The sequence below is a fragment of the Amphiprion ocellaris genome, chromosome 17 (genome assembly GCF_022539595.1).
Source record: "Amphiprion ocellaris isolate individual 3 ecotype Okinawa chromosome 17, ASM2253959v1, whole genome shotgun sequence".
Classification (NCBI taxonomy): Eukaryota; Metazoa; Chordata; class Actinopteri; family Pomacentridae; genus Amphiprion; species Amphiprion ocellaris.
The window spans coordinates 4,606,647-4,626,645 of NC_072782.1; the positions used below are offsets into that span (position 1 = coordinate 4,606,647).

General features: G+C 39.0%; 2 protein-coding genes across 4 annotated transcripts in view; both read left to right on the top strand.

Annotated features, from left to right (window-relative positions):
- Nucleotides 1-7,099, top strand: part of bcr (BCR activator of RhoGEF and GTPase) — a 100,942-nt gene extending 93,843 nt beyond the window's left edge. The window contains exons 20-23 of the mRNA XM_023278256.3: nt 730-864; nt 1,038-1,143; nt 3,111-3,273; nt 3,361-7,099. Coding sequence (XP_023134024.1) covers nt 730-864; nt 1,038-1,143; nt 3,111-3,273; nt 3,361-3,450 — 494 coding nt within the window. The 3' untranslated portion in view covers nt 3,451-7,099. The remainder of the gene's footprint in view (nt 1-729; nt 865-1,037; nt 1,144-3,110; nt 3,274-3,360) is intronic.
- A 1,546-nt stretch (nt 7,100-8,645) lies between these two features.
- Nucleotides 8,646-18,750, top strand: adora2ab (adenosine A2a receptor b). Of its 3 annotated transcripts, none has more exons than XM_055019467.1 (6): nt 8,646-8,921; nt 13,307-13,454; nt 13,545-13,850; nt 14,689-14,820; nt 16,545-16,657; nt 17,497-18,750. In XM_055019467.1, the coding sequence occupies exons 3-6, from the start codon at nt 13,651-13,653 to the stop codon at nt 18,390-18,392; spliced, it is 1,341 nt and encodes a 446-aa protein (XP_054875442.1). In that variant the 5' UTR covers nt 8,646-8,921; nt 13,307-13,454; nt 13,545-13,650; the 3' UTR covers nt 18,393-18,750. The 3 variants fall into 3 exon arrangements, with proteins under 3 accessions (XP_054875442.1, XP_035807789.2, XP_023134042.2); XM_035951896.2 differs by having other exon boundaries at nt 13,570-13,850; XM_023278274.3 differs by having other exon boundaries at nt 13,307-13,850; nt 16,545-16,648.
- Nucleotides 18,751-19,999: the final 1,249 nt, after the last annotated feature.

The following is a 19,999-nucleotide window of genomic DNA, read 5'->3' on the forward strand; positions in this document are numbered from 1 at the left end:
CTTTATTTTTGAAAGAAAAGCATTTTTTTCAATGAAGATATCATTAAATAAATCAGAAATACAGTCTAGACATTGTTAATGTGGTAAATGGCTATTCTGGCTGGAAATTTTTAATGGAATATCTAAATAGGGGTACAGAAGCCCATTTCCAGCAACCATCACTCCTGTGTTCTAATGTTACATTGTGTTGAAAGGCTAATTGATGATTAGAAAACCCTTGTGCAATTATGTTAGCACATGAATAAAACTGTGAGTTTTCATGGAAAACATGAAAATGTCTGGGTGACCCAAACTTTTGAACATAGTGTACATTTTACATTTGTAGTGTACATTTGTGCTTACATTCCCTTGTGATATTATAAAGCTGGATCTGACATGTATTTCTAGGAAAGAACCCAGAGAAACTTTATGGACCAACACCATAAGGAAAGCCTTTTAGTAATCTTTCTAAAATGTGAATCAGGTGATCATTATCGTGAGTTTGCAAGGACCTGATGTGAGAACGATTAACAACACTTATAGACTGATTCATTTATGCTAACTTGCATTTGGATTCATGTATTTGTTAATAATGAATGCATCTTTTTTGTGAGGTGTGTGGATTTTCCTTCTTGAGATACTGACAGTTAAGAAGCACAGCGACTCTGCTTGCAATGAGGTGTTTCCTCGACTTATCTTTAATCATTGCAAACTTCTCGTCTTCGCAACGTTCTCGTCTCTCTCCCGCAGATAACAAAGACGTGTCGGTGATGATGAGCGAGATGGACGTTAATGCCATCGCAGGGACCTTGAAGCTTTACTTCAGAGAGCTGCCAGAACCACTCTTCACTGACGAGCTCTACCCTAATTTCGCAGGCGGCATCAGTAAGACGCTGAGTTTGATGTTACTCACACATGACGTAGCTTATAACTAACTGCTATAATTCAAATTGATTATAGCAGCTGCAACGTCTGTATGTCTGCTTAGAGTTGGTGTATAAAGCTTTACAACATGGGAAATGATAATGTAATGAATGGTATCTTTTGCTCCTGTGCAGCTCTGACTGATAGTGTCGCCAAAGAGAGCTGTATGCTGAACTTGCTGCTGTCGCTGCCAGAGCCCAACCTGGTCACATTCCTTTTCCTTTTGGATCACTTGAAGAGGTTTAAATAACTGAACACACGCATGTAAAATGTAGACATGACTATGCACACACACACACACACACACAGAAACACAAAAAGACTAAATATACATTAAGTACATCAATCCATGAGTTTCCAGTAGGTGAATTTAATTGTGGCCACTTGCAGGTTTAAGATTTATAAATTCACTTTCGTGTCCTGGTATTATCAAAATCTTATATTTCAAACTTGCAATTCTGAGAGTTTTATCCAACACTGAAAGACATGAGTCTTCAAAATGGTTTACCGATGCTGCTTTTGCACTTTGAGGTATTCAGCTACAACAGCAAAATGTCTCCTGGTTACCATGGTGATTGTGAAGAGGTTGAAACATTATACCAGCGCTAACCATGCAGATGCATCTGCTTAAAAGCACTGCATGAGCGAATAATGGATGGAGCTGGAGGCTTCTTTTTTATGTTTAATTTACATTTAGAAGCAAAACCTTGGATAGTTTACGATTTGTTGACAGTTTTTGTGGTTTGTCATAAATCATTTAGTCCATAAAATATTAAAAAGTACCAAAAATTTCCCAAAACCAACCCTTCAGAGAGTTTTTTGGGGTTCAATCAACACTTCAAAATTGAAATTGATTCATTTTGAAATGCTGTAAAATGCAAAATGAATATCAGCATTGTTATTCAGACCAGTACAAGGCCAAATATGTTTTTTTGTAGGGCCAATACCAATATCAATTATGAGTAATCAAAGAGACAAATAAATGGTCTTCAGAACCAATATACAGTGCGTTTGCAATAAACAGGAGAAACTTGGTGTCAAAGTTCCAAAAGTTCCAAAAACTCCAGGACAACACTGCATTCAAATGCATTGATTTATGTTTTACATATGTTTAATTAAATTGCTTTTGACATGACATTTGTCCTTCAGTGCTGATAGTCTTTTATTCATTCCTAATCACATAATGCTGTGGGTGGGACGCTACTCAAAACCAGAGACTGGAAACAGCTGCATCAGAACCAAAGTAGCTCATATTTAAATTCATTTATTTCGTCAGGAACCAGCTATAACGATAACGATTCCGGTAATCAGAAAAATGTGGAATATCGGATCTGATAATCTGCCAGGCCAACAATCGGTGGACTCCTAGTAGACAATAATGATTGTCAGAGGCTGAGGAGCTTTGTGGTCATTCAGAAATTGAAAACAGCAAATGCCCACTGTGCTGTGACTTCCATGTCGATTCAAAAGAAGTCTAACATGATTTAGTGTAAAGCTGCTGAATCATTCTAAGAGGTAGCGCCTTTCTATCCCAGAAATCATCAAATGTACTAATCAAACAGTTTATAATGTGCTTTTTGGGGTTTTCCTTTTCTGTTAGTGTGTTGTGTAGCATGTTTATGAAAGTTAAAGGTCTGCAAACTTTCAAAGCCCACTCCAAAGACAGAGTGTTAAGTTTCTCCCAATGTGTGTGATACAACCTGATTTCAAAATCTGTTAGGAAACACCTCATCTGAAGCCCAGTTTTTCTTCCCTCACTTATCAGTGTAACACATTTGCATAACACCCTCAAACAAAGAATGAGCAGCTTTCGCCATTATTTCTACACCAGATCTGGGTGTTACGCTACATAACCACATTACCTAGCTTTCGCCATAACAGCTGACCAATCAGAGCAGACTAGGTTTTTCAGGTGGGAGGCCTGAAAGAGACAGGAGCCAAAACACAACGTTTCAGACAGAGGGTGAGAAAAGTTATTGTATAAATGTACAACATGAGAACAATAATGTGTTTTTTGAACACTGAAGCATGTAAACATGTTCTAGTAGATCCAAAAAATAACATTATAGACCTGCAAACATACAAATTACGGGCCCTTTAAGGTTTTAATTCTAAGCACACAGCTCCTTCACTGCTCATTTACACCTGTATATACTCTTTATTTACTCCATCTATACCACTAAATGAACCTGTGTTCCTCCCCGCAGGGTGGCAGAGAAGGAGAGCATCAACAAGATGTCTCTCCACAATCTGGCGACAGTGTTCGGGCCGACTTTGCTAAGACCCGCTGAGAAGGACAGCAAGATCCCTGCTAACCCAACACAACCCATCAGCATGGGGGACAGCTGGTCCCTGGAGGTTATGGCACAGGTGAGCCACGCAGTTCAACCTCAGCCTGTTCCCTCTGCATTAGATTTTTGCTAACCTCTTTCTGTTCTTTCCTCACTGTCCGTTCAGGTCCAGGTGTTGCTATATTTCCTGCAGCTGGAGACCATCCCCACCCCAGACAGTAAACGACAGAGCATCCTCTTCTCCACTGAAGTATAGAGCTAAAAATGACTCTGTCTGACTATGAAGGTGTGAAAAAGAGACAGACACTGGCTCAAAGTGAGCCTATTTGTAGTATGTTTTTGAATTGACTGACCGTTCAGCTCTTGCCACTGGGAGGGATTGTCTCCATCAATAACCTGCTGTGCTTGAACACAAGAGGGTGCCACTGGGCCTCTGAAGCTCAGAGGATGGAGGTCCTTTCCTTGCCATTCATATCTCTCATTACCTGATAGTTAGTATGATTCCCTGTACCTCCAGTGATTTTATGGGTACATGCGCCATCTTACATTTCTCCACCTTGCTTCTTGTTGGTCTACAATGCTGAACCTTTACAGCATAACTGAAGACATTGGATGGATGGAAATCAGACCACAAAGAAGGAAACGTGTCTTGTCTTGATTCTTGGAATTGGTTTCGCCAACAAGTCTCCACCTATCTTTGCGTTCGGGCATTGTTCTCTATTTGTGTTTATTTTGGACAATCATTAAGTCATCTTAAACATTGCTTCACATCCTGTTAAAGGAGAAAAGTATGTCTTGTGTAATGTCGGTGCATTCTTTGAGACAAGAGGAAACATTTGCACTGTGGGTTGGAGCTGAAAGTCAACATGCAGAGCTACCACCAGACAACCAACACCTGTAGATTAAAGTGTTTACAACGTAAACAAACCCGGTTGATGTGTGTAAAGAAGAAAAGGAACCCGATGATTCGTCAGAGTCTGTGGGTTTTCAAACCATAAATGCAAATTTCCTCTTATTTGTGTTGTTTGTGTCACAAGGTAGTCTCCAGCTGAAATACCCAGGAAGCAATATATTTTCTAACATAGGAACTGTCTGTGTTCATATCTTTGCTGACAAAATGTCCTTCTTATTGTAACATCTTGCCAAATTAATATTTTTTTGTTTGTTTCTAGGAAAAAAGGAAGCCGTTGTATTTACAGATAGACTACATGTACATAATCTTAAAGTTGTATTTTTCTTTTCGGTTAACAGTATAATCATTGTTGCTGTTATTGTAATTTATTTCGGGGGGGGCTGGTGGTGAAATAGTTTTTCTATGTGAACATTTTATTTTTTTTCTGTTTAAGAAAGTAGTAGGTCTTAGCCTTGACTTCAAATCTTGCAGTAAAGAAGCAAGATTTCGCCTTGTTCTAATAGAAGCTACTCAGCTGTTCTGTCCAGCCTATCAATGATTCATTTAGGTCTTATTATGAAAGGTAACCCACACATTGTAGTTACATCCTGTATGCTGCTGTGGAAAAAAGGCACAAGCTCTTTAACGTCTCACGTCCAGAGACCATCGCCTGTCTAGCGTAGACATTATGCAATGTCATGATACAGCACACACACAGACACATGTATGACATTGATTTTTTTTTGTAACATTTCATCCGTGGCTGCAGAAGTGCACTCATGTTAGAACTACTGTATTACAATTCAAGTGGCCTGAACACTCCACATTTATGTCCAATGAAGAGCTTACCTTTTGGTTTTAATGAAGGAAATTTATTTTTAATTCTCTCGCACATTGTCTGCAACTCAATGCCCAAGTTAGGGAAGAAACTCTTATTTTGTTGATACTAAAATTACATATTTCTATTATTAATTTCTTTGTCACTGATTTAACATGCAGGCATGTTTTCTTGTTTTTATTTCTCTGTTTTGATCCTGTTACTGCTGTTTTGGTGTGTCGTCACAGATTTGGATTGGGGATGTTCTTGGGGATCTTGTTTACGTCACTACAGGATGTCCTTTTATAGTCAATTTCAATATAACTATTGGTTTCCCGTTTATTTTATAGGCATAAAACTAAAACCAATGCATCTGATAAGGGCTCATGTGTGCTTGTGTCCATGGTGAAGATAGCATCAGAAGGCATACATGAGAAGGCTTAACAAAAGTTTGCCTCTCAAAAGGTTCTTGAGGATTATGAATACATATCAACCCTCTAAATATTAAGTTTACTTTGTCCTTGCAATGTCCCAAAGACATTTCTGTTGCCTGTTGTCGATTTAGTTCACAGATTATCGATAAAGCACCATTACTGTGTCTGCTTCATGAATATTGCCGTTAAAATTTCTACCATCGTGTACTTCCACTATATTCCAGCCTGCTGTATCACACTCACATCCCTTCACCGTCTATATTTTCGGGTGCGAGACAGAGAATGAATCATTCATTTTATCACCCCATGTGTCACCTTTACAAGTCCCGATTGCCTGCACTGCTCTACCCTATCGTGCCTCGACACTTATGCTTTTGTTCAGCGCCTGTGGTACAATAAACGTCGGTGAAGAACACTGACAGTGACGTCTTTTCTCCTGTTGCCTTTGCTGAGGACAGCCACACGTCTTTCGTCTCTTATATAGACTAAGACAGGACCTTAAACTTAAGCACGGTCTTAGCTCATACTGTAACATGCCTGTTTCTACTCACCACCTTCATCTGACTGTGATGCTGTAACTGTGTTAAAGTCGGTCTTATTCGGGGCAGAAATTTCTTTCCCTTGTCCTTGTTTTAGCTCTTAAAATTTCCTCTAATGCCTTTTATTTGTATTTATTGACGCTCTCTCTCCCAGTTTGCTATAAGACGGTCTGCTGGATCTATTTATTTATGATATAATGTCATCGGAAGCTAAATTAATGTGAGAAAATGGTCTTTGTATGATGTGCTTTCTTTGAAAGGTTCACGTTTATCTGCTATTGTTTCTCGAAGTGAGTAAGTGTTGTTTCTGTTGAAGTTGCAACGATTTGTCTCTGTTTCATCCCGGAGTCACAACCAGCACGTAGAACTGCAAAATGTCTCTTCAGTTCCTGCACTGTCAGCTCATGTTTGAGTTCTTTGTGATGTACAACAGACTGGCCACTGTGATTGTTTATCTGATTTAGATATCTGAATAGCAGGCGCAGGGTCTTGTCGATTTAAACGGTAGATTCTGTGAGTTTGCGTAACTCCAACTTCTCCTAATTTTCCATAGAGTTGTATAATATGTATTATACTAGAAATACATAATTTGGTTTCCCTTTTATTTATTGTGGCGTCCACTGATTGTTTTGAGGATTGAGCTGGTGCACCTCTAGTCTCTTTGGAAATCTGAACTGTCAGTGTGTGGTAGAGGAGAAACAAGTTTTATATTACTCTGAATCTGCATTGTTTTGGTCTGTTGATTGTCACTGTAATTGCATGTACCCTCCATAATACAGTTCCCCTCCATAACCTCAGTCCCAACCAAAAACTGTGGAGTAGCCTGAAGATATGGTACATATAACTCTATATGAAATCTCTTGCATTTATTGTACATGACCCTGGTATCTATCACTACATTTCCACACTATAGTTAATACTCTCAAATGCTGCCACTTCTCTGACTTCATGCTACCATTAAATTAGGCTACTTTAATCTTTGGGGAAATAGTTTTCTTTTATTCAACGTATAACAACGTCAAGCTGAGGACGAGACTTGCCGACCGCCACAAACATTTTTATTCCTCAACTTTTGACTCTTGTTCCTGTTAAATATTCAATGTTCTGCTTGTAGAACTGTAAAAAGGAATACTGTATTCTGAGGGCAAACATGTTTGGAAGGCATTTGCAGCCTATGTTTGTACACAAAAATGTTAAATAAAATCTCCTGTATCTACATAAAATGATGAACCTTTTTTTTCCAAGGGGTGAGAAGTCTGGGATTTGTCACCTGCCGTGTTTTTTACTGATGAAACATTAGCTAGTTCCAATTAGCTACATGCTTCTTATTAAAAGTGCAATGCATGTCATATGAACTGAGCCGTAAAAATATAAATGGGTCAATATATAATTGTGGGACTTTTTGTAACATAGTTGACATTTTTGCTGTTTTCAGGCCTAAAATCAACATGGTCATCTATAACCAAACACCACATGGCATTTTTACAGAAAGATTTTTCTAAATATTATATATACAACTGAGTAAAATTGAAATTGAAAGATATTGTAGTAAACCTGTTGACATGCCATAAATCCACACTTGACTCACACATTACTTTATATTAAATAAGTCAGAAAGCCTTGGAGTCTGGCCAGTCTTTTCTTCAGGAGGAAATGACATCATGTGGAGCAGGTCAGCTCAAGTTAATGAAAATAATACAAAACAATTTTTGAATAAGCTCATTTTATTGTTGTTTAGCTAATTAGAAGGTAGTTGTTATTAAATTGGAATGGTTATTTTCCATTAAATCATCATCAGTCATTTGAAGACAGTTACTATTTCACAAATGACATTTTTTTAAATTTATGACATATTTTGGACTTTGTATGTTTTTTTTTTGTTGTTGTTGTTTTTACAGTTTTTTAATGTTACAGTATGCTGCCATTTTTTAGGTATTTTTCTGGCAGCCTTTTTGCCAGATATTGACATTTTATTTCTTTTGTCTTTTACGGTGTGGGGGATTCTCAGTGGTTACAACGTGCCACTGGAGATATGAATTGATTTACTGGAGTAGTTTTGATGCAAATAAAGAACAAAGAGAATTTGGGGGAAGATGTAAAAGATAGGTGTATATTTGAGGCTGTGTAACTTTTAAGCTACTAAACTGTTAATTAGTTAGACAGCTGGACAATCCACAACTAAGATACCTCAAGCATTAGTCTCAAATATAGTAAAATGATAAAGTGGCGCTTCGGATGGCACCACACTGTGATATTTTACGCACAGTACCTACAGTGTGGTGTAACCACATGGATACACAACAACATGCAACCATATAAACCTAATCCTATTTGACTGTGTATGTTTTACAAACAGCCTAATTTACATCAAACCAAACAATGTGCTAGTTATAGTCGCCAATAGCCAATAAACTAAATTTGATTTTATTTCACTCTCAGTCTCTTTCTCTCATCTGTCTGTCTTTGATTATTTCCATTAGTTCACACACATCACTGTGTTGTTTTACCTCACACACCTCACACACTCGTTTTTTCCATCACTTCAGAGGACATCACGCTGACTTGCATTCATGTCCTTGACACTTACTGTAATCCCGTTTACTACTACATTCCTTACAATAACCCTCAACCAAAATAAAATCCCCACAATAAAATCGAATTATTTACCGCCTGGGGGTCTGTCTTTGTCCCAAAAGGAGGCTGGGCTCCACAATGTAACTGTATAAACAGATTTACGTCCCCACAACATATGCAACATATGCACACACACACACACGCACACACACAGACACAGTGGAGGCGGCAACCTTGCGGCCGCGCGTTTTCCTGTTGCACCTTCAGACTCGTTTCTGCCAAACCAAGCATGAGCAGCGGTTACTCTGTCACATTTACATTTTGTTTTCATTTTGTTTCACTTTGTTTCGCTACTTTAAAACGCTCACCTTGACGTGTTTCTTCTTTCTTGGCGCTGAGAGCCAGTGGAGTGATCATCCAGACGCATAGATTGGGGAGAAAGACTGCGTTTTTTTCCATCCTAACTATACGGTAAGAGAAAACTGTTTTTCCCTCTTGTTTAAGCTTTGTTTTGGTTGCGTTGGTGAAGATATTGACTGTTTTATGAAGTGAGTATCATAGGTGTTCTCATAGGCCAATGCGTAAAATCCAAAGATTTTACGCACAAAAGCGCACTGAATCTATAGCCAGGTTATTCTTCAGCTGTTGTAACTTTCACTTTTACATGAAAGTTGATTTTTGATTTGTTATGACGATTAACTAGTGAAATAGATGGTTTGTGACTAAGCCTATGTGTTTATGCAGTATAATAAGTACAGTAGCATGTGTGTTTATGTCAGTTTGTGGGGCTGATAAATGAAAATGAAAACTTGCATGTGGTCATTTCCTTTCACTGGGCATCTACTACATCATGCTTACTCTTTGTTGTCATATCTATCCCTGCTATCAGGAGTTTACAATATGACACCAGTACCTCTCTCATTAGTTCCACACACTGTGCTTTTGCCAGTAGCAATACAGCAGCTTGTCTTTCACAATAGCTTCCCACTTTGTTTTCCTTTCACTGAGCTGAGCTGGCACATTGATTGACAGAGCAGTGACAGATCCTGTCCGGCAGGATGTGCATTTTCTTATCACTTCCTCCAAAGCTGTTGTGAGCACATATATCTACGGTCATAATGATTAGCTTTTTGCCAGAGCAGTCAACTGGAAAAAGGGGAAGAAAGCTCATTCTGAGATAGCTTTTTTTTTTTTTTTTTTTTTACAAGCTATAAACTGCAGAATTGGGGAAAGGTGCATAAGTGCTGTTTTGTATTTCCGCTGTAACTTTAATGGTTTTGCAGGTTCAGAAATGTTCGCAGCCTTATGAGGTGTGTTGCTTGTTGGCTTTCCAAACACACCGGATAAATCCTGGTTTTTGAATTCCATTGGCCTGTGAGAAAGTTGCAATAGCACAACAACAGAGGAGATGTGGGACTTTGGTCAAATATGCTGCCTTTTGGGATTACTGCTGGTAAAACTACATAGTTCAGTAGTATTTCTTTCTTCTCCACATTTTTAAAGCTGGCACTGGCTATGTGTTCTTACATTTTCATGTTAGGAAGCTTAACATGCAGTACAGCCATTAAATATATCTTGGTGATCACAGGAAATGCTGCCTAAGCAGGAACAAATCTATATTTAAATGAAGCTGACTAATCTTTGGAAGTTGCTAATTTTAGAAGAACATTAAAAGGGAAATTCACGTTTTTTCCTCCAGTGTTTGTTGTTTATTACTCAGCGGGGAATTCCCTCACAACTGAATTTAACTGAATTCTAACTAAATTTAGATCATTCCTGCCAAATATCATCGACCTAATTAAGAACAGAAAGCTACTTTCACTTCAAAATTAACGATCTGACGAGTGTTAAGATATGAATGAAACTATATGACATCTAATTGTTGGGCCGTTTGAGTTGAAGCAGCAGGGAGAAAGTCATCTTTATGTGGATGGAATGCTCAGAAACTCTTGGCATATCAATGTGATCAGTTCATCAATCTCCTTTCTATAAGTTGTAATAAAAATGAACAGCTCTTTAGTGTTTCTTTAATGGAAACATGTCTGAGTACCTTTTGGGACTCTGATAAGCAACAGTGGGACTGAGTGAAGATCAGATTGCGCATTGTGTCAGATATGTTGACGTAACGCTCCTAAAATAGGTCCCTGCATTGCTCCAGTAGTGACCAAATATCCCTTTCGTTGCCTCAGAAATATTTGTTTGTCATGCTTTCATTCTTGTTGAATCTTATCTTGTCTAATCTTACTCACTGTATGAACCTTGGCAGCAACTGGGTCATATTTACATACCGTTGCTTTCTCTGTGGTGTGTAACTTTCACTGGTAGCATGTGGTCTCCATCCCTCAGTTCACAGGAGGTAAAAGCAGAATTTATATCGATATATTTGTGTTTCTACCAACAGTCTTAGTCCATCTGAACTGATGTACCCCTCAAGATGACATTACTGGCATTATAGAAGTAGCTATTTTGTATTTTTGGGGCAAATACACCTCAGACTAAGTATTTGGAAAGTTAAACATTTTTTTCTTTAGGTTCTGTGCTTCAACACATACAGTATGAAATGGATACCACATTAAAATGGTAAATCTCAGCTTTAATTTGAGTAGATTTACATCAATATAGAAAGAACAGTGTGAGAAATGTAGTGCACAAAATATGGGTGTTCAAAATTAAGTTTTTTTTTCTTTTACAGTTAATAATTGAAATCTTACACCAATAGGCATCTTCAGACACATTGGCCTTGCTTGGTGATGCTGTCCTAACTTTTCACTGCAGCCACGTTTTATGCTCACTTCTAGTAGAATCTCTCTGCAAGTGCAATGAAGCTCAGTCTAGCTGAGATGAGGTGGCACAACCCACTAAGGATATTTCACCTTTTCATCCAAAAAAGATCTTTAGTTGCTTCATTGTATATTTAAGATTGTGGTCCTGTTTTGATACACATAGGTTGCCCCTGCATGTTTCTGCATGTACCCTATTGCTTCTGTCAGCAGGGAAACCATTAATAAATGCCAGTGTACCAGTTGCTCTGGCAGCCGTAACAGTACCGCCAGTGTCTTTTGACAGATGAGGTGTTGTGTTATGGATCATGAGATGCTTTCACTTTCCTCTTTCCATCATTTTGGCCTTGTCCTTGTCCTATATATTACATATAGGGTTTGCATCTTCCAGTGCCTCTGAGGTTGTCGTCATGAAGTACAGATACATTCACCTCCGCGGCAAAACGTGTGTTCCTGACTCTACCAGACTTGTGGTATAGCTTTTCTCAGTGACTGTTTACATCGATGAATAAACCCAATGTGTCATAACCCATATGTTTGTTGAAGAGCAGTTTTAAAGCTCAGTGTGGAGGCTCTGGCCATCGCCATCTTGACAGTGCCTGGCTAAACCCAATCCCAAAATGATCAGAGAGGGGGAGCATGAGCACCAAGGCTTGGACTGCCCTGTGACAGCAGCCACCTGTCACTTCAAGCAACCACACCCTTTATCATGCATAACTTTAAGCCTTAAGACATTATAAATGCTTGAGTTATACAAAAACTCACTCACATTACAGTTGTCATCTCTGGGAAAATTGGCTTTTTTTGTTAGGGTGATTAGTATCCCTTAAAGGAATAGTTAAATCCTTCTGGAAATCATGAGCATATACCTCTAAGAAAATTACTTACCTATTTACTTTTCATTTACATTGAATTAGTCAGTTCAAGTAAATGTATCCATATAGTTGCGACTTGCCAACCAAAAATTAGTTACACCCTCATGTAAAGCCTGATTTATTGTCTATTTTACTCTAAATGGGACCATAATTTGGTTTAATCTACAGTAGAGTAATGAAAGAAGACTTGAAACTAGTGACTGAGACCATAAACTCATGAACAAAACGTTTACTGACATAACAAATCAGGTGAGAAATAAGGTTATTTTCTAATTGACTTCCATACAGTCAGACTTCTTTTTGCGACCTCAGGAGTCACCCCCTGCTGGTCATTAGATAGAATGTAGGTTTAAGCCACTCCCACATTAGCTGGACCTTTCAAACCTGGAGCCTACATTTACCTTTTATATTCTACAGTCTTTTAGCTTGACTGGGTGCTTTTCACTGTTTCCGGTCTTTATGCTAAACCAAGCCAATCACTTCTTGCTTTTAGGTACATATTTAACACAGAGACACAACTGATATGTGTTTTCATCAAAAAATTAAGAAGCTTGGTGGGTTCTACTGGCAATGTTTTAAAACGCAGCAACAGAAAAGTTAATAAGAGTAGAGTTCTTGTAAATATTTCGATCTGCTGGTGAGAAAATAATACCACGCTAACTAATCTACAGTATCAGTGTAGTTGGTCTGGAAACCTGTGTGTTGTGTCTTTCTCACTCCCCCTGTGTGATTTTACCCCAGTAAACTGAATAGTTTGGCCTACATTCCTACATTTCAGACCTCTTTTTTCTAAAGGTTATCTGAGGTTGTACGTGGTTTGCATCATAAATGCTAATCTGCTTACAATATAGAGGAATTCAGCTAAATGCCCTGAAAAAACACAACAAAGATAGTTCAACACAGTGCTACGACAATACCACAATTGCTGTGAAATTTATGGGTTGTTTATTTTGTGTAATTATCAGTGATTGTGGAGGAAAGCATGTCAGTGGTGGAAATGATTAGTGGAGGGGTTTTGGGAAACTTTTCCTAAAAAGAAAGGTCCATTGTTGGATTGTCTGCTTTGGCCCTGTATGGTAAGCAAACTGTTCCCTGTCTTCCAGAGATAGATGGCTTTTCTGACCTGTGTGTGTATGTGAATGTCCATGTGGTAACTCTGTTTAAACAGGCGAACACCACTGAGATCTTTGTCTCTCTGCAGACCACTGCTGTTAATTCGACAGCCGCTGGGCAAACTTCCCAGATGCTCCCTCGTCGATATTCTGCCGCCGTCTGTGACAAGGTTTACTGAACGGAGGAGACAAAGATCGGCGCGAAGAGGAAGACTAACAGACTCGTGACGGTAAAAGGTACAAGTGAAGTCATCACAAGCGTGATGCATGTGGTGAGAACTTCCTGCCTTGGCTGTCCTCCTGTGACACAATCGCTCTTTTCTTAAGCGTCACCATGCTGTTTGGCAAGCAGGTATTATGTCTGAAAACACGTCAAGCGGCTGAGTGTGTGGGATGAGAGTGCACAGAAAGCAGAGGAGGGGAAACAACAACCATGCTGGAGAATTACCAGCTGGTTTACATTGGCCTGGAGCTGGTGATCGCTTGCCTGGCCGTGGCTGGGAACGTCCTGGTCTGCTGGTCCGTCTGCATCAACTCCAACCTGCAGAGCATCACCAACTTCTTTGTGGTGTCGCTGGCGGTCGCTGATATTGCCGTGGGGCTGCTGGCAATCCCCTTTGCTATCTCTATCAGGTATTATTTCATGTTATTTGATTTGAGAATGTTGTGTTACTCATACCCTCACTCAGACCTTGAAAAAAATCATCCATGCCCTCATTTTTTCCCGCTTTGATTACTGCAACTCCCTTTTGTCGGGCATTCCACAGAAATCTCTCTTCTGCCTCCACCTGGTCCAGAACGCAGCAGCTTAACTTTCTTACTGATTTTAACAAACAACATCAAATCTTCCCTATTCTGGCTTCTCTTCATTGACTCCCTGTCCGTTTTAGAATTGATTTTAAGATTTTACTGATCACTTTTAAAGCTCGCCAGGGCCTTGCCTCTGGTTATATTTTAGACATGTTCACCCTCCTGATCGTTCTGAAGTCGAGGTTTAAATCCAGGGGTGACTGGGCCTTCCCTGTCAGGACCCCTCAGCTTTGAAACGACCTGCTTGAGGAGATAAGGCTCACTGAATCAGTAACTTCTTTTCAATCACTTCTTATAGACTTGCCTTCAAGTAAAGTTCTCTTTAATTTCTCTTTTATCACTCTCTGCCCTTTCATCCCTTTTAAATGTTTCACTGCTTGTAGTCCCTCCTTCTAACCTCCTGATCTTAATCTATTTCTATCTTTTATTTTCACTTCAGCTTCTCTCTTAACCCCCTTGTGTGATGTCGTCTTTCTTAAACCAGCTTTTAATTAGCACATTTTGCCTTTTTTTATGTTCTATCTGTCAAAGCACTTTGTAAATGTTCTTCTAAAAGGTACTATACAATTAAAGTTATTATTATTATTATTATTATTGTTTTGATTATAACTTTTGAAACATTTTTTTCATTTGTGGTTGTTCTCTTGCAATTCAACATCAGCACTGGTTTCTGCGCCTACTTCTACGGCTGCCTGTTCATCGCTTGCTTCGTCCTGGTGCTCACTCAGAGCTCCATCTTCAGTCTGCTGGCCATCGCTGTGGACCGCTACATCGCTATCAAGAACCCACTCAGGTGAGAGGAAAGGAAAGGTCACATCAGTTGGCATATCTTTGGCTTCATCAGACAAAAACTAAATTCAACAATGCTCTTAAGTTTAGGAATTCAAAATAAGAAGTAGAACAGGATTAAAAAATTAAAGCAGTGATCATCAACAAGAGAAGCAATTTAACCTTTGGATTGTATTCTGTGTGAATGCGTGAAAATAGAGCATACTTTGGCACACATTACACTGAAGTCAGATGCGAGAGAGGTGTCAAAACCTCACATGTATTATTCAGTTCAGGCTAATCTGGCCCGCTGTGGTAAGACAAACATATATACACACTTAATTGGGTTACTGTTGTGCGATGTTGAAATACAGTTTCTTTAAAATGATGCAAAGTCTCTTGTTTCTGCAACAGGTGCTTTGACTGACTCACATTGTTCACGTGTGTCATTAAACCCACAGTCATTTTGCCACAGCTGCATTCTTTTTCCTTTCGTGCCAGGGTATTTCATGTCGTAAGCCAAAGCAGGTGACGCATTTGCATAAGCGGTTGCATAACAGCGTCAGTGTGTGTTTGTGTGCTCACGCTGATGCCACAAACCTGGCACCAAAGACCAAAGTACTAATAATTCATCAGAATTTTAGGAGGCTTAATAGAGGCCACTGGCTGCCAACCTGGCCGTGCAAGAACTCAGTCAAAAACACAGGGAGGCTTTTAAGTCAGCGTATGGGAGATGATGTTACTGGTCATTGTGATTCTCTACTTTTATTTCTGTAGTCAAATGTATGCATGACATATCGCACAAATACACTCTGGCTATAAAAGTTGTAGAGGTAAAGTTTTACAGTCTTAAAATACCTCAATAACTTGAAGATGTCACAATAATTCTGCAATGTCTGGACATGAGTGTTGTCAAAATACAACAAAGACAAATATTAAACCATAAAGCTGATTGTGTGTTTAAAAGAACTAAATGTGAACACATTTTCACAACCTGATGTTTGTTTTAGGTCCACAATCCAACTTTATGTGTGTAAAACTAAGCCAAAATTTGAGCTGAATTACAAGCTGTTACGACATTTTATTATTAAAAAATATGTCTTTAACTAGGTTTAAACATTTGGGGATTTTAGTTCTAATCAGTTCACTCATGGTATTAAAGAAAATGACATTATATTAATGTTTTTGTATTTAACTGAATTGCTCAGAAGCTCTTACGTGACGTGAATGGAAATGTCTTGAGATGAAAAACAAGTGTGCTGGTAAAAAAAGTATAGGAAGGAAATGGACTTTTCAACAGTATTATGTACACTCATACAGCTGCTTACAGAGTCATGCAGCGTCACACTTCAGAATGTCACACCTTGTCTGCTTAAAAAATGGTTCTTTTGCTACACTGATGCATTTAAATATTTGTTTTTAAACAAATCTTTACAAAGTCAGAATGGATATTAATTTTGAAATACTTAATGTGTGCTTTGTTTGTAATCGCCAAACCTGATAATGGGCAAGATGGAACACAAAAGCAGATTAGTCATTTTATATAAGGGGAAAAAAAACTGCATTGGGACAACTGAAATTTTGCTGAGGTTTATTAAATAAATAATGCATTTAGGCCTCGGTGCACAACCATTTTCTCCCTATTTATAATGCCAAATATTGACTTTCCTTTCTCAGGAGGATGCTGTCACAAGGAGATTAGATAAACCAGCCCTACAATATTATATCGTGTTCTGTTCGTTCTTTCAGGTACAGCAGTCTGGTGACAGAGCAGAGGGCGAAGGGCATCATCGCACTGTGCTGGGTTCTATCAGTGGGCATCGGCCTGACACCCATGTTCGGCTGGCACACAGGTGAGACATGTATGTTGGCAATGGCACATATATACCTATTATTCCTCAAAAATGTAATATGGCATCTATTATATCATTCATAGGTTTGGAGAGAGTTCTGTTTATGTTTCTTTTATTGCCATACAATGTAAATGCTGTAAAAGAGGCTGGATAAGCAGCAAATTAAGAGCTGCTTAAAGTTAACGCTTCTGTAAATTTACCCTCAGCTGGCCTACAATGGTAAAAAAAAGAAACAACAACAATGTGTTACGGAAAAATGAGGAAATGCACTGCTGTTGTAGTTCTGGAGAAAAGTGCTCACAGTTCCTTCAGTTACAAGAAATACATGAGCCTTATTTCCTTTGCCTGAGGAGAAAAGGCTCACCCAGTCAGTAACTTCTTTTAAATTACTTCTTATAACCCACTTTTATAGACTCGCCTTCCGGTAAAGTTCTCTTTTATTTCTCTTTTATCACTCTCTGCCTTTTTTTTTTATCCCTTTAAAATTTTTCACTGCTTGCAGTTCCTCTTTCTAACCTCCTGATCTTAACGTATTTCTATCATTTATTTTCTCTTCAGCTTCTCTCTTAATCCCCTTGTGTGATGTCATCCTTTTAACCAGCTTTTAATTACCTATCAAAGCACTTTGTGAATATTCTTCTTAAAGGTGCTATACAAATACAGTTATTATTATTATTGTTATTGTCACACTGGCCTAATTCAGATGAGTGGTTCTTACAGCTTAATTTTATTGTTTTTTTGTCAAACTGAAACCCACATTAATACAAAATTATGTTTTACCATACAGAATTATTTGTCTTCTTTGGATGGCATTGTTAAAAAACTTTTCAAAACTGTCTTTTGCTCAGGTTTGAACTCCACCATCACCACCAGCAGAAACAGCTGCCCTGAGGGAATGACCCGCTGCTTGTTTGAGGGGGTGGTTCCCCTGGACTACATGATCTATTTTAACTTTTTTGGCTGCGTGTTGGTCCCTCTGTTGATCATGCTGGTCATCTATGTCAACATCTTCATGGCGGCACGGCGGCAGCTCCGACTAATGAGCCTAAAAGTTGCACAAACGCCTGCGTCCGGACAGAAAACAATGTGCTCGAGCTCGTCTCGTTCAGTCCTGCAGAGGGAAGTCCATGCTGCAAAATCGCTGGCCATCATCGTGGGTTTTTTCGCCGTATGCTGGCTTCCGCTGCATATCATCAACTGTTTCAACCACCTCTGTCGGGGCTGCAAGCGGCCAGACATCTGGGTGATAAACATTGCCATCATCCTCTCCCATGCTAACTCTGTGGTGAACCCCTTCATCTATGCCTACCGCATTCAGGAGTTCAGACTGACCTTCCGGAGGATTCTGTACCAGCACATCCTGGGGAAGAGGGATGGCTGTGGGTTCGGGAGTGCCGCTGGAAGAGAGACCAACAGTATCATGCGGACGTCTTCCCGTATGAGTAAAGAGCGTTCATCAAGCGGCACATTGGTAAATAGTTATGTCCTGGACCACAGTATTGACCAGACTAGACCAAAGGATGCTCATGAATCCTCTCCCCAGTGGACATCAATTTTAGATACTACACAAAGCAGCTACATGCCCAATGGACACGCAGCATGCAACATTGCAGCTTCCTATCTCGGGGGAACAACAGATGTTCTGGAGGTGAACGACAGGGGAACCTGCATTGCTTTTGTAAATGTTCAGGCTCTTAAACAGACTGACTGTACCCGCTGCCCTAAACTTACAGAAATCTCATGACGAAGATATGATGTCTGTATTTAAAATATTTTTCTGTTGCTACAACACATATGCCATTGTACAAACATGAAAAAGGATTAATGAAGTCCCAGCAGATCAACACCAGCAGCTAATCTGTTCATCTGAGGTCACATAAACTAGTTTTCAGGTGATATTTTTGCTGTCATAAACCATCTCTGAATGCACAAACACAGCACACTTTATGAAAACCAGGTGGATGTTTATTTTCAGCTTTTATTTTCTTGACATGCTGTAAAATTCCATCTGTTGAATGTGTTCTTCATCCAAGATGAATGCTCTTTTTAAAATTGCCTGTATTAAAAATGTGCTTGTAAATATAAATATATAATGTACTGTATTTTGAATTGTGTTTTTATAATGTTTCCTGTATTGTTTTCACCCACTGGAGAAAAACAATGGCATCGGTTGCCAGCAAGCATGAGGTGTGCATCATCACTTATGTAAAGATTTATTTAAAAGACAATTTCTCAAAGTGTCGGAAAGCTACAACACATCTGATGTTGCTGGCTTGATTGGTGATTTGATAACTGCCAGGCAACGTGTTGATTGCTGGTTCAACATCTAAGTGACATATGAATCAAGGGTACGGGTCAGTCACCAGCCATCCAAAACAAAGAGCTTGTTTTATCTATTCAAATATCACTCCATATGCCTGTAATGCAGCTACTTTCAGAGTCAGGCTTGCACACATAAACAGCATGAAAAGCACACACACGTAAAGTGCACACATGACCACAGAGTACTCAGCAAGAGGTGTTTACAGAGTAGCCCGGCTGCTGACGCCAGTCAATGGTCCTAATGCAATGGAAATCAAATGAAGGTTCATTTGATGGTGTCTTTTATTGTCCCATTATGCTTTCTCTTTCCTCATTAAAAAGCCCTTCCACTGTGGAAAGACCTGCATTAGGCAACTTGTATGTGCCTTAAAGCACTCCCAGAGACATTTCCCCAGGAATAAACATACATGGGCATGTGTCAAAAGTCGTACTGTATGTTTATTCAAAAACTATGCATAATGGTTGTTCATCACACTTTCTGGTCATATACAGGGGTATAAAAATAGATTAAACTATTTCATTTAATGCTGGAGTTGTGTGTCTCTGTGTGTGGTTGTGCTGTTTTGATAAGCATGACATAACAGCTATGAAGATGATATGGTTATGGGTGATTCAAATCTGTTGGTTTCCAGAAAAATAAAACTAAAATGTTTGCATGATGTGCTGTAGGAAAGCAATCCAGCGCCTTTATAGCATATCATATAGTCATAAACTACCACTAGGAAGAACAACATGCATGCAAATTTTTTATGTGCACTGTAGGAAAGAAAAAATAACAGAAGTTCAATAACCAAAGTGTCCTAGAGAGAACAGAAATGTTTGTTGTGGGATTGTGGGTTGCCTTTCTATTACAAACAGATAACCTGAACCTTTGACCTCCACAGTGAGAAGATGTGGTGGCTCTATTAAGCTGTGGTGGGTATTTTGCTGGCTCTATTTGCCCCCTCAAAAGGAAGGATCACTTAAATCAATACAAAGCTGTTGTAAGATGAAACATTACCATCCTGATAGGAGTGATCTCTTCCAAGA

What these genes read in the sequence shown, in the direction of transcription:
- adora2ab (XM_055019467.1), top strand. Translation starts at nt 13,651, where the DNA reads ATGCTGGAGAATTACCAGCTGGTTTACATTGGCCTGGAGCTGGTGATC. An exon ending in GCTATCAAGAACCCACTCAG is followed by an intron (nt 14,821 to 16,544) that starts GTGAGAGGAAAG and finishes TCGTTCTTTCAG; the next exon opens with GTACAGCAGTCTGGTGACAG. An exon ending in CTGGCACACAGGTGAGACAT is followed by an intron (nt 16,658 to 17,496) that starts GTATGTTGGCAA and finishes TCTTTTGCTCAG; the next exon opens with GTTTGAACTCCACCATCACC.